General features: G+C 31.5%; 1 protein-coding gene across 10 annotated transcripts in view; it reads left to right on the forward strand.

Moving 5' to 3' along the window:
* The window catches only part of LOC142326088 (uncharacterized), a 64684-nt gene that overhangs the window by 46017 nt on the left and 5242 nt on the right, over positions 1-13425 (forward strand). For 4 of the 10 annotated variants that reach the window (XR_012756687.1, XR_012756686.1, XR_012756691.1 and 1 more), the window contains exons 11-12: positions 4067-4276; positions 6249-7041. Coding sequence is in view for 4 of the 10 variants with exons in the window: in XM_075368260.1 (XP_075224375.1) it covers positions 4067-4276; positions 7173-7186 (224 nt within the window). In the remaining 6 variants the exon portion in view is untranslated. Of the gene's footprint in view, positions 1-4066; positions 4277-6248; positions 7042-7172; positions 7209-13425 lie in introns of those variants that run through there. The other 6 variants (XM_075368257.1, XM_075368259.1, XR_012756689.1 and 3 more) reach the window with 5 other exon arrangements.

A 13425-nucleotide genomic window follows, 5' to 3' on the forward strand; every position in this document is an offset into this window, starting at 1 on the left:
AATTTCCAAATAACCAATGAAAAAAAAAGTGAAGAAGATGGTAAAAAAATAACTTCAAGAAAACAGAGGATGAAGCAAACTCTGAAGCTCAATTTACTTTTAACGATTGTTTGGTTTCAGTACCAGAAATTGGTTCAGAATAAAATTTTGAAAAAACAAGTTACAATGAAGTCGAATTCAAAACACTAATTTTGAACCTTAAAAGAGGACAAAGACAAGAAATCAAAGTTGTTGTTGCATTTAGAAATAGGCTTGCTGTTTCAATTGAAAAAAATATATATTTGTTTCACCTATGAAACAATATTTAATTCCCAGTTCATATCATGAGTTTTATGAAAACCTGCCACCGTCGGAAGATAAAAAAGACACGTTACTCAAGCCAGATGAAACCAAAAAATAAAAAGATAAAACAAGAAAAACAATGGTTTTTATATAAATGTTTTAACTATCATTCTTAATCATGTTATTTTGTACTTTTATTAATTCTATATACAAATTTTTAATTTTTTATTGCCTTATATTTTATTTTTTAATAAATTTATCAATACTAAACTATATTAATAAAACAAAAGTGGAAAATATGTTATACTTTAAACTTTATTAAGTCACAAACAGAAATGTAGTTACCCTACATGGTAATAATTTTTTATAAGTAAAATTGTGTAACTGTAATTTTTACAATTTTATTTTTTCTGACATTTTTATAATTTTTGTACTTTTTGATATTTTGTTATCTTAGTTTATACTTTCTTATATTGTCTTGAACTGTATTTCAACATTCATACATTTTTTAAATATTGTAGAAAAATATTGAGGTAACAGAAATGTTGCGTTGTTATACGTAGATTTCTGTCACGAAAGGATAAATAATATTATTTTTTGTAACTTTAATGTACTTTTTGGTTATTTTAGTGTCGGTTTACACTTTCTTGTTAACTGCTGTAATGTTTTGTACCTTTATTTAAATTGTCATATTTTTCAAATATTGTAATAAATTTATCAATACCCCTTGATAACTTCAAATTATTTAATGATTCCTGCAATCCTTTATCAATACTTCCTACTAAACAGAATAAACTTAGGTGCCAAAATGAGGTAAGCAATCAGACCAATCTTGAATAAAATGATGGGCCTATTTAAAATGTATCATTGAAACTTTTTTCTGCTCTCCTGAAAAGTTGAGTTTTCACATTCATTGCTTTGGAATGATGGGGACAACTTCATCTGCCAAGATTTATTGTCCATATTGTATATAGACTAATTTTTTCCCAACTGTAGGAAAGTTCAAAGTTTTCTTTACATAGTGCATGCACAGCAGGTGGTGGGTGATTCCCCACTGCGCCATGGAATCAGCTTGATTTTTAAAAAACTCCAGCTAATACTGAATAATCTTGACTGACACGAACAAATGCATTTACAGTATATGTAGCCATTGCCAATGAGTGACAACTTATTTAAAATTTTGTTTATTTTTCATTTATTTAGTATAAATAGGTTTATTATTTTTTTGGGGGGGATATATCATAAGTTTATATTAATTTTTATAATTTACATTATTGCACGTAAAAACATTTATTTACAATTGTAAGATAAAAAAATGTTAACTATTTTAACAGTTCAGTTCCATCCATGTTATCGTCTGGATACTCAGCGGTGTCATCGCTCTCATTGCACACTTTTACATCCTTGTTTTAGTTGTCACTGTTATCACCCATTAATATTATTTTCTCTACCTGTATGTCCACTACTGTGTCATCCTCAAAGTATTTTTTTTTAAATTGCATGAGTGATCACAGCATTTCTTCCAATATACTGCCCACACCTCGTAAAATTTCTGTTAAATCATTTCTTTGACAACATTAAGTTGATTGAATTTAACTCTGGATGGTAGGGTGGCAATTCCAACGCACTGTCTGTATTTTCCAAGCATATTATCCTGAGTAAACTCTTTGTATTGTGGCTTGTTCAGTTTTACGAGCTGATACAATTCAGAATTGAACATAGTTACATTACAAGGAATGTTTCATTTTTGTAACCACTTCAACAAAACTGCCTTTCTACAATTAGAATTTGGAGTTGGGTACAACTTTTTATTATAAGACACATTATCAATTACTAACATTGAATGTTCTGAAAGATTTGGTATCAATTGATTTTCCTCCCATTTTTTGTAATTTTTGGTGTTTATTTCGTTTTTGTAATCCCTCGACTTGGTGCCCGATTTAAAAATTAAAAGCGCGTTAGGAATACCACTAGTCTCATTGCCTGCGTGAATGATTTTAATCTCTTCCCTTTATTATTAACTAGCTACAAGGCGTGTCTATGGCACGTCTCCACAGCTAGGCCTCCAGGTGGGTCACCCTGGTGGGCAATATCTCAGAACGGGATTATTAGTTGTCCAAAATTGATACCTCTTGTGTAAAAATATTTTTTTTTGAATGATGAAAATTGATATAACAATAGTTAAATTTGAAATTTAACTATAGAAATTGATACTAACGAATCAGGATTTTCTGATAGTGATGGGTACATTCCGATGCTAAGTTAAGGGGGACGCACACACGACACATATAAGTGCCATTTAGTAGGGTAGGTTATTTTTTTTTTTTTTATGACCGTTGCAGGAGCCATCAGTCAGGCTTTGCATGTGTGGAATGAATGTATTATTCATCAGAAAAAAAAAACAATTGGCCTTTCTTCCTCTCTGTACTCTTGCATATTTTTTTAAAACAGATAATATGTTTAAAGTGTATATCATGACTTTCTATTAAAAGTTGTGTCTGCTGTCATCTGTCACTTTCCACTTGAAATCCATATTCAACAAAAGTTTTCTCAATGTCTCATTACTAAAATTGAAGCCTAATTCTGGGTATTCTTTCAAAATATTCAGAATTTGTTTAATGTTGGCAATGTATTGTGATTTTTATGAAAATTATAAATTATGTTCCGTAATAGCTTTTTTGAGAATTGTCTATGTTCAGTTTTTTGCACTCATCTGCAAGTTTTACCGGGCACACTGAAAATTTCGTTTTCTCTTACTTTATTTAATTCTGTCAAAACTTCTTTTATTGAGTCAACTGATATTCTGCACAGATTGGTGACATGAATCTGAACTTCTGACAATGGCATAGTTGGATTTTCTAATGAAATATGTTTTTAACACATCATTATTAAGAACCTTCTCTGACTTCTTATAGCTATACCTGGCCCTAGTCAATGAACAGATCTTGGTTGAGGCATTTCTAAAGTACTTTTTAAAACACAGCATTAAAAAATACTGTTTAAAACCATAGTATTAAAAAATATTGTGAAAATATAGTATTGAAAAATACTGTTTAATGTAAGAAATAAGATACTATTAATTTATATCAAGAGTTCCTCAACCTAACTATATTAAACATTAACCACAGTCAGTTATACTACGTGATTATCTCCCTAATACACAGTACACTCCCACTACTCTGTTTTTCTCTCACCAGACAAATGAGTGCACGTCCAGCAGGTGCACTCACGAGGTTAACTTCTTTTTTTTATATACATGTTTAGGCTAGCACACTGAGGAGTCAAGAGATGGTGGGAAATTATAAATCATCTCTTTATTAGTTAACATTTTTAAAATTGTATATTACAACAGACATAGTGAGTGTACAAAATGGCTATCTAAATTTAAAAAAAAAATGAATTAAGTTCTTCAATAGGTATGTTATGTTTAGATAAAATCTGACAACATTATTTATACAGTTTTGGCTATAACTTTTTTCCTTGTTTTTCATTCATTGTAATTCAGTTTTGGTTAATAGGATAGCTGTAGAACTGTTTAATTCTTAGCAGCTTTTCTTTATGTTATTTGGTGTGAATGTCCTTAAATTAATAAAATTACATTCAACCACATGCAAAACACAGACTGAATATTAAAAAATTATCACTGTTCAATTCTGCTCATTTTCAGTTATATACATTTGAATAGTAAATTGAATAAACTAAGTAAATTGAAAGTTCAAACACCTTCACTTTAACTAGTATTTATAAATTTAAGCCATTATCATAGCGATTTTATTTTTTACAGATGTCCCATACAGTGAACATTCTAGTTTTGCTGAACTTCGTAGATTTGTACAATTTACAAGGCCTGATGAGATTATTCCGACTGTAAATGTTGGGAGTGTATCATCTAGAAAAGAAATGGATAGTTACTTTAAGTCATGGCTTCTAGAACTGAAACAACCAAAGCAGTCTAGTTTGTTAAGTTACTTGACATTTGGAGGAATGAATTCAGGTAATTGACGATGTAAATGGTAAAAAATTTATTTCTAGTCAAATTAGACCAAAATTAATTTTCAGTTAATTTTATCAACAAAAAAACAGACTTTTAAAGATGATCAATTGTATAAAATAAAAGTCATTGAAAGAGGGTTGACGTTTCTCAATAGATGTATAATAGTGTACTAAAAGCTGTAGCAAGTTTGCATGTTTCAATGTTACAGTTGTTATCATAACAAAATGGACAAATTGTGATAAAACCTCCACCTTGCATGGACAACTTATGAAGTATTATTAAATTTTATTTTATGAGCTTAAGCAAACTAATTTACAGTTCATTTTTATTAATTTATATTAATTCTGGCCATAATTTTAGATTTAAGAACTTGTGGATGAAGGTTATAGATATGCTTAATCTTACAGATATCTTAATATAGATGTGCCTATCTGTTCTGTCAAATCTCATGTTTTTACCAAAAAATAAACTACTTTTCTCCTAAAGCTTTCAATTTGTAGAAGTGATGTTTTTACTTAAATATAATTTAATTTAAAATATATACAAGTTGTGGCTATTAAATAACAAGCATTAAAGTTGTGGCTATTAAATAACAAGACTAATGCTGTAAAATATTTTATTTTAAATTTATACATATTTAGTTATTACCCCCTTCAATATACACTCGTCCTCTATCCCTACAACTCTCCATGCAAATTTTTCATTGTTCGAAACTGCTGAAAGTTTTCTGTAAGCTCTTTCATGACGTGTGCCACTTTTTTTTCACAGCTTCAAAGGTCTGAAATCTTGTTCCTTTTAATGCAGACTTGACCTTGCGGGAAAAGATAAAAGTCACATGGTGCCAGATCAGGTGAATAAGGTGATGGTCTAATACTGAGTTGTTATACTTGGCTGGAAACATCTTAACAGATAATGCAGTGTGAGCCAGTGCATTGTCCTGATGAAGAACCCATGACTTGTTTTTCCACAATTCGGGTCGTTTTTTTTCGTATTTTTTCACATAGTTGAGCAAGGACCTTGAATAAAGACGAGAATAGTTAATCAACAGTCAGATCAGATCAGATTACCAAATTTTCAATATTTTTAACAGTTTTTGACATGGAAGGGCGACCCAGGTAAACATCATCTACAATTTCATCTCGGCCATCGTGGAAACACTTAAACCACTCAAAAACCCGCGCACGTGATAAACATTCATTGCTGTATACATATTTTAATAAAAGATAAGTTTCAGTAGCGATTTTTCCAAGTTTCATATGAAATTTCATGACAATTCTTTGCTCTATTAAAACACTTATAATTTTTTCACCAAAATAAAAAACAGATGTTTTCCAAACAAATGCCATGGCCAGACTAATATGTCTACAGAAACTGGAGTGGTAACAGCCGAAAGAGAAGGCTTCACGCTATAAAGCTGTTGGTCATATGAATTTGGCACATTCACAGTTCTGTAGCAGCATTAGTCTCGTTGTTATTTAATAGCCACACTTCGTATACAAGGTAATCATTTGAAAAGTTACCACATTTATTATTGAACAGCAGGTATGGGGGAACGTTTTTAAAATTATGAAAATAATTTTAAAAAAGTTCCCCCAAGAATGGTAGACATGCCTGCAAAAAGAAATATGATGGTACTGATAGCTGGTGTTCAATAAAAAATGTGGTAACTTTTCAAATGATCACACTGTATATAATTTGGAGAAGAATTTGGTGATGAAAAATGGACCAGAATGTTTAAACATTTAAGGAAAATTTGTTTGCGGTAAGAAGAAATATTTATAATGCTGTCTCACTAGAATCAGGTTATGATGATGATAAAAGAGTCAGCTCTTTTTCAGAAAGAAGTGATTCAAGGTTGTAAACTTGTTTATTAGAAGCAAAACACAAATTGCAAGAGATATTAGAAACATGTAGTTATAATCCTAGAAAAGAAAGTAAAGATATTAAGAATTATTGATTTGTTTTTTCTCAGGAAAAAAGTGCAGAAGATATTGAATAGCATATGGATTGATTGATTGCTTGGTAAAACGTTCAGTTTAAATATATATGAATTTGGCAGAAAGGATAATTGGATAATTAAATCTTAAAATAGGTAATGGAATATATTACGCATTTCAGAATCCTGTTATCCATAGAAAAAATTACAAAAGATGGCTGAAGGAAATCATTAAAAGCTAATTGACAAAAGGAGAGCTTCTATTTGAGAGAAGAGGAATTAGGAAAAAACAATGTTTAAAATATTTTCTAAGGAATTACTTGTTATATAATATTGAAATATGGACAATAGCAGTTGAAAAAGGAAAAGAGTATATGATTTTGAAGTCTCTTGCATCAGTTGGATGTTGGAAATTAAGTGGGCTGATAATTTTCATTATATATCAATGAATATATGATTAAATTTCACAATCGATTAATCTTAAGATGAGTAGAAAAGAAAATTTTGTTGCAGAATTTCATTAAGAGATGAACTGTATGGTCTAGTTAATTTAATGATTAGGATATGCATCGGTAAAAACTTTATAGTTTACATTCATTACATTTAGTCTGATCCAAGTAAATTTACAGATTGATACGTTTGGGTGCTTGGCTAGAATGTGAAGTGGAAAATAAATTAGATAAGTCTGGGAAATGAGATCTAAAGGAAATTAATCCTGAAGAACAGCATATCAATATTGGAGGAGGGAAAATATGATAAGATTAAGGAATTAAAACCATACAACAAGGTCTACCATTACCAAATCATCTGAGGTCATAGTTAAGAATTGGTGAGGGTAAATAAATATAATTAAATTGCTTCTAAACTGCTTATTGTACAACATTTAAGATATGTATTTTTTGTTTGTTAAAACTAAATGCTATTAACACTTATTAAGAGTTTTTTCTTTTAAATTTTTAGAAACACCTTTTTGAGACTCAGGACTCATTGTTCCCAAAATTGAAATGAATTTTGAAATAAATTTTATTATCTTTTTTTATTTACATGGCTTGTATTGTTTATCACCTCTCCTAATCTGTATCTACTTTTTTAATTTAAATTCTGTAAAACTAAAACTAACTAAAAGCAGTTTTTCAGAAACTTAAAATGTGTTTAACATTATAATAATTTTGGCTGTAATTTTAAATTAAATCAAGATTCATGTTAAGTTAATAGGATCTGTTTTGAGATACAAACAGATCCTTCAACTTAACTGTGAATCCAGCAGGTATCTAACCAAAATCTACATTATGCTTCTACTGAAGAGGAGATCACAGATAAGGTAATAGGAGTGGGTAGTGAAAAATAAAATCAGCCCACAGAGAGACAACTGTAACTATGATACCCCACCAAAATGAATGCTTTACTTCTTTGAAGAGTGAATACCTCTAGGCATCTACCTTGCCTTCAGTTCCTACAATCTGGGTTCTTTACCTTGAATGAAAATTCTATCAGCAATTTTTCAGTTCTGTTTCTATAGGAACTGTATGAAAACATGCTCAGACACCCTTAAAAAAACTCAAGAAGAGAAGTCGAAGAAGATGAAAAGGGAGATATAATACAGAGATCTGAATTTAATATAGCATTTAAAGATTTGAATGGCAGAAAGGCTCCTGGGATAGACAGGATATCTGCAGAATTACTGCACAGTGCAGGTGAGGAAGCGATAGATAGAGTATACATTTTTTTTTTTTTAACCTCCGGGATCACCGTTAGGTATTACTTCAGAGGATGAGATGAATGACAGTTTTTGTAGCATTTGAAAATGCCATGCCTGATCTAGATTCGAACCCAAAATTTCCAGATGAAAGGCTGAGTGAGACGCTACCACTTGCGCCACGGAGGCTGGCAGATTATACAAACTGGTGTGTAATATTTACAAAAAATGGGAATTCCATCAGACTTCCCCTGAGTGTCATGATACCAAAGAAAGCAGGAGCAGATAAATGTGAAGAATGCAGAACAGTTAGCTTAACAACTCACACATCAAATATCTTAACTAGAGTTCTATACAGAAGAATTGGGAGAAGAGTGGAAAAAGTGTTAGGAGAAGATCAGTTTGGTTTCAGGAAAAGTGTAGAGACAAGGGAAGCAATTTTAGCACTCAGATTAATAGTAGAAGGAAGATTAAAGAAAAACAAACCAACATATTGGCATTTATACACTTAGAAAAGGCGTTTGATAATGCCGACTGGAATAAAATGTTCAACATTTTTTAAATTTTAGGGTTCAAGTATAGAGATAGAACAATTGCTAACATTTACAGGAACCAAACTATAATAATAATAATAATCAAAGAACATAAGAAAGAAGCCGTAATAAAAAAGGGAGTCTGACCAGGATGTTCCCCATCCCAGTTTTTTTTAATCGTTACATAGAACTAGCAGTTAATGATGTTAAAGAACAATTTAGATCTGGAGTAACAGTGCAAGATGAAAAGATAAAGATGCTACAATTTGCTGATACAGCAATTCTAACTGAAAGTAAAAAGATTTAGAAGAAACAATGAATGATATGGATGAAGTCCTATGCAAAAACTACCGCATGAAAATAAAAAGAACAAAATGAAAGTAATGAAATGTAGATGAACTACTGAATATAAAAATAGGAAGAGAAAAGATTATGGAGGTAGAAGAATTTTGCTATTTGGGAAGTAGGATTACTAAAGGCAGATGAAGGCAGGAGCAATGTAAAATGCCAAACAGCAACAACAAAACGAGCTTTCAGTCGGAAATATAATTTGCTTACATCAAAAATTAATTTAAACATCAGGAGAACATTTCTGAAAGTATATGTTTGGAGCGTAGTTTTATATGGAAGTGAAACTTGGATGATTGCAATACCAAAGAAGAAAAGATTAGAAGTTTTTGAGATGTGGTGCTATAGGAGAATGTTAAAAATCAGATGGGTGCATAAGGTGACAAATGAAATGGCGTTGAAACAAATTGATGAAGAAAGAAGCATTCGAAAAAATATCGTTAAAAGAAGAGACAGACTTATACGTCAAATATTAAGGCATCCTGGAATATTCGTTTTGATATTGGAGGGACAGGTAGATAGGAAAGATTGTGCAGGCAGGCAATGTTTGGAATATGTAAAATAAATTGTCAGGGATGTAGGATGTATACTGAAATGAAACAACTGGCACTAGTTAGGGAATTTTGGAGAGTCCAGAGAATGTTAAATCACCTTTAACTGTTATGTTGGTTAACCAACATAAAGGTTTTCTTAATATGGTACGAATTTAAATAAATTTCTTGTAAACTATTCAATGACATATTTTATGTTTGACTTCTGCTGTAAATATAATATTTCCCTAATTATTATTTCAGTAATCTTAGATATTTCTTAATCATATATAAATTCGAGTTTTTCTGTTTGCAAAAGCATCCTGTGAGAACCAACTGACCAGTTGGTTTCAGATTTTCAGTATACATTTGTGTTATCCCAGGGAAGAGGATAACACATCCCGACCATCTGCCATCTGGTCGGGCAATCAAAGCTAGGCCCGACTAGCTAGTTATTTTCTGTTTGATGGTTTGTTCTTGTTTAACATTGGATAATGTTGAATTTCCATTTATCTTAGTCTGTAAGATGTTGAAAGAATATTGTTGGAATGAATCTTTTATTTTACCAGTGCATACATTAATCACAGTCATATTTATTTTACATTTCTTGTTGTTGAAATATAATTATTATACTTTAGTTTCTTAATTAAATTTTTAGCATGTAAATTTATTAATATCATGAATATTATTATATAAATAAATGCAGTTCAAATTAAACGTAGAAAATAAAATGTGATGACTGAATGTGTTACTCAGCCATTCAAACAATATTTCTTTCAGTATATTAAAGCCTACAAAAAATAGAAATTAAATATGTTGCAAAGCTTTTAAAAAGCACAAATTGTCATCTTAGCCTTTCATCTGAAAGGTCCTGATTTGAATTCTGATGATGGATGGAATTTTTCATTTGTTAAAAATTGCCAATGCACAAGCTTAAAATTTATACAGCGAATTAATTAATGTATAATTAATTAATTAATTATATACTTAAAATAAAAATTAATAAATATAGGTTATAAATTTTAACAATTGAGATTTTTATTAAAAATAGTTATAATTGAAAAGATGTTATATAATATAACTAAATTCAAAAATAAAATGATTTCTGAAATCAATGGATAGCTTATTTAAGTTGGTACATTATTAAGAGAAATTTAAAAACTGTTTCATCAGGTTTGTTTCTTTTATATTGTCGAGATTATTATTGCATTAATAATATAAATGTACCAGCGTTCTCCCATCACGGCTTCACCCACAAAATTTCACCTTCAAGTGCTGAGTGGAGGAAAGTATTAATTGTTGCTGCTGCATTAGTCACTGGCGTAATGCTGAAGCTGGTGATGCTTGCTCATCTAAACTGTTGTTGCTGTTGATGCACATCTGTCAGTGAGTTGCTCAACGTATAGTTTTCTTGGTATTGTTGACCCCATTAGTGGTTGAATTGTGGGAAACCCAGAAATTTGTTTTTAAATATTAATATGAAGAACATTCACTCTAAAAATCAAATTGATATTTCAATTGTTGCTGAGAAATGCACAAAAATGTAAAAGAAAAACAATTTACCCCCTTTCACCCTCTTGTAACTTTGCCTGTGCTATATGGTTACTTGCATTTCGCATCATAATCAGGGGATATGTAGCCAGTAATGGCCTACTTCGCTTGTCGTTACTGTCTAGACAGAGGGCTCTCTCTGTCTAGACTGCTTTGTTCATTAAACTCATGCTTGTGAGAATAATAATGATCAATAAATAAAGATTAAAACCTACTCAATTTATAAAAAAATATCCATGTATTAAATTTCTCCAAAGTAACAGTTTGGTCAGTACAGGACCCAAAACTTTGAGTGATCTAAAAATGTGGGTTTCATAACAGTCGGCCTCCATCTTAAAAATATTTATTATAACTGGTTACCTGTTCAAAGTACAGGTAAAAATATTTTTTTCCTGGTTCGTAGAGTTACATGACAAACACCACTATTAGGTGACCATACTTTGTTCTCTTCTTTTTGTTTTAAATGTTTAAATTATGTTTATGTTTTTGTAGTCAGATAACTGGAGGCAGGTGCAGCCAGTTGCGTCGCACATATAGTTACAGTGGCTATATTGATTGAGCTGCTGTGCCATATACCGTCTTACCCCTTAAAAAGTCGAAATTCAAACAAATGTGAAAAAATTTAAATATTTATCTCATGAGTATTTGCAAATCCCAATCTAGTTAATATCTCGTTTAGTATAATCAAATATGGGAAAAATTTGCAATCATTGTTCAAAATTTTTTAACTTTCTTCACCCCTTCAAGATTGAATTTTGAAAAATCTAAAAATTTGTTTTAGATATTTATATTAAAATTACACACCAAAAATCTTCATTTCTTACCGAGAAATTAAAAAAATAGTAAATGTCACTGTTACTACATTTTAACTCTAACTATGAATTTCAAAAAATTCTTTATTAGTGTGCACTTACGCCATATAAAGAATGAATACAAATTTTGATTAATTTATCTTTAGTAGTTTTTGCTGGACATTAATGAATCAGTCATTCAAGACAAGTTGCTTTATAATTACAGACATTGTTGTAATCAAAATTCAAGCCCAAAATAATCTAGAGTATAAGTCATTTCTCAATGTTCTCTTTAAGTAACACTGATTTACATATAAATAATTATTATTATTTATACAGGCTGTGTCCTCCTCTATGAATCATGAGACCTTGCCGTTGGTGAGGGGGCTTGAGTGCTCAGGGATACAGAGTAGCTGGACCGAAGGTGCAACCATATCGGAGAGGTATCTGTTGAGAGCCAGACTAAGGAATGATTCCTGAAAGAGGGCAGCAGCTCTTTCAGTAGTTGTTAGGGGCGTGAGTCACAATGACTTAAACGGCCGTATCAACATCACTCAGTCCTCTGAGTACTGCGCAGCTGAAAGCAATGGAAAACTACAGCTGCTTTTTTTCCAAGAAAATGTGGCTCTCTGCATTTTCACATAGCAACAATGGAGGCGCCTTCCTTGGTAAAATATTCCGGAGGTAAAATAGTCCCCCGTTCGGATCTCCGGGTGGGGACTACTAAGGAAGGGGTCACCAGAAAATTAAAAAATAACATTCTACGAGTCGGAGCGTGGAATGTTAGAAGCTTAAAAAAGGTTGGTAGGCTAGAAAATTTAAAAAGGGAAATGGATAGGGTGAATGTGGATATAGTAGGAATTAGTGAGGTTCGGTGGGAAGAGGAAGGCGACTTTTGGTCAGGTGATTTTAGAGTAATTAACTCAGCGTCAAATAATGGGCAGGCAGGAGTAGGTTTCGTGATGAACAAGAAGATAGGGAGGAGAGTGGAGTATTTCAAAACGCATAGCGATAGAATCATTGTAATAAGGATAAAATCAAAACCTAAACCGACAACGATTGTTAACGTTTATATGCCTACAAGCGCCCATGATGATGATGAGGTAGAGTGTGTATACGAAGAGATTGATGAAGCAATTAAACACGTAAAGGGAGATGAAAATTTAATAATAGTTGGAGATTGGAATGCAAGCATTGGAAAAGGCAAGGAAGGAAATATAGTGGGTGGATATGGGCTGGGCAAAAGGAATGAAAGAGGGGACCGACTTATAGAATTTTGCACGAAGTATAATTTAGTAATTGCCAACACCCAATTTAAAAATCATAATAGAAGAATATACACTTGGAAAAAGCCAGGCGATACTGGAAGGTATCAGATAGATTATATCATGGTTAAGCAAAGATTTAGAAATCAACTCGTTGACTGCAAAACTTACCCTGGAGCAGACATTGATAGCGACCATAATTTGGTGATAATGAAATGTAGATTGGGGTTTAAAAACCTGAAGAAAAGTTGTCAGATGAATCGGTGGAATTTAGAGAAGCTTGAGGAAGAGGAGGTAAAGAAGATTTTTGAGGAGGACATCGCAAGAGGTCTCAGTAAAAAAGATATGGTAGAAAATGTAGAAGAAGAATGGGAGAATGTTAAAAAGGAAATTCTTAAATCAGCTGAAGCAAACTTAGGCGGAATAAAGAGAACTGGTAGAAAACCTTGGGTTTCAGACGATATATTGCAGCTGATGGATGAACGTAGAAAATATAAGA

Source organism: Lycorma delicatula, chromosome 6, assembly GCF_047948215.1.
Source record: "Lycorma delicatula isolate Av1 chromosome 6, ASM4794821v1, whole genome shotgun sequence".
Classification (NCBI taxonomy): domain Eukaryota; kingdom Metazoa; phylum Arthropoda; class Insecta; order Hemiptera; family Fulgoridae; genus Lycorma; species Lycorma delicatula.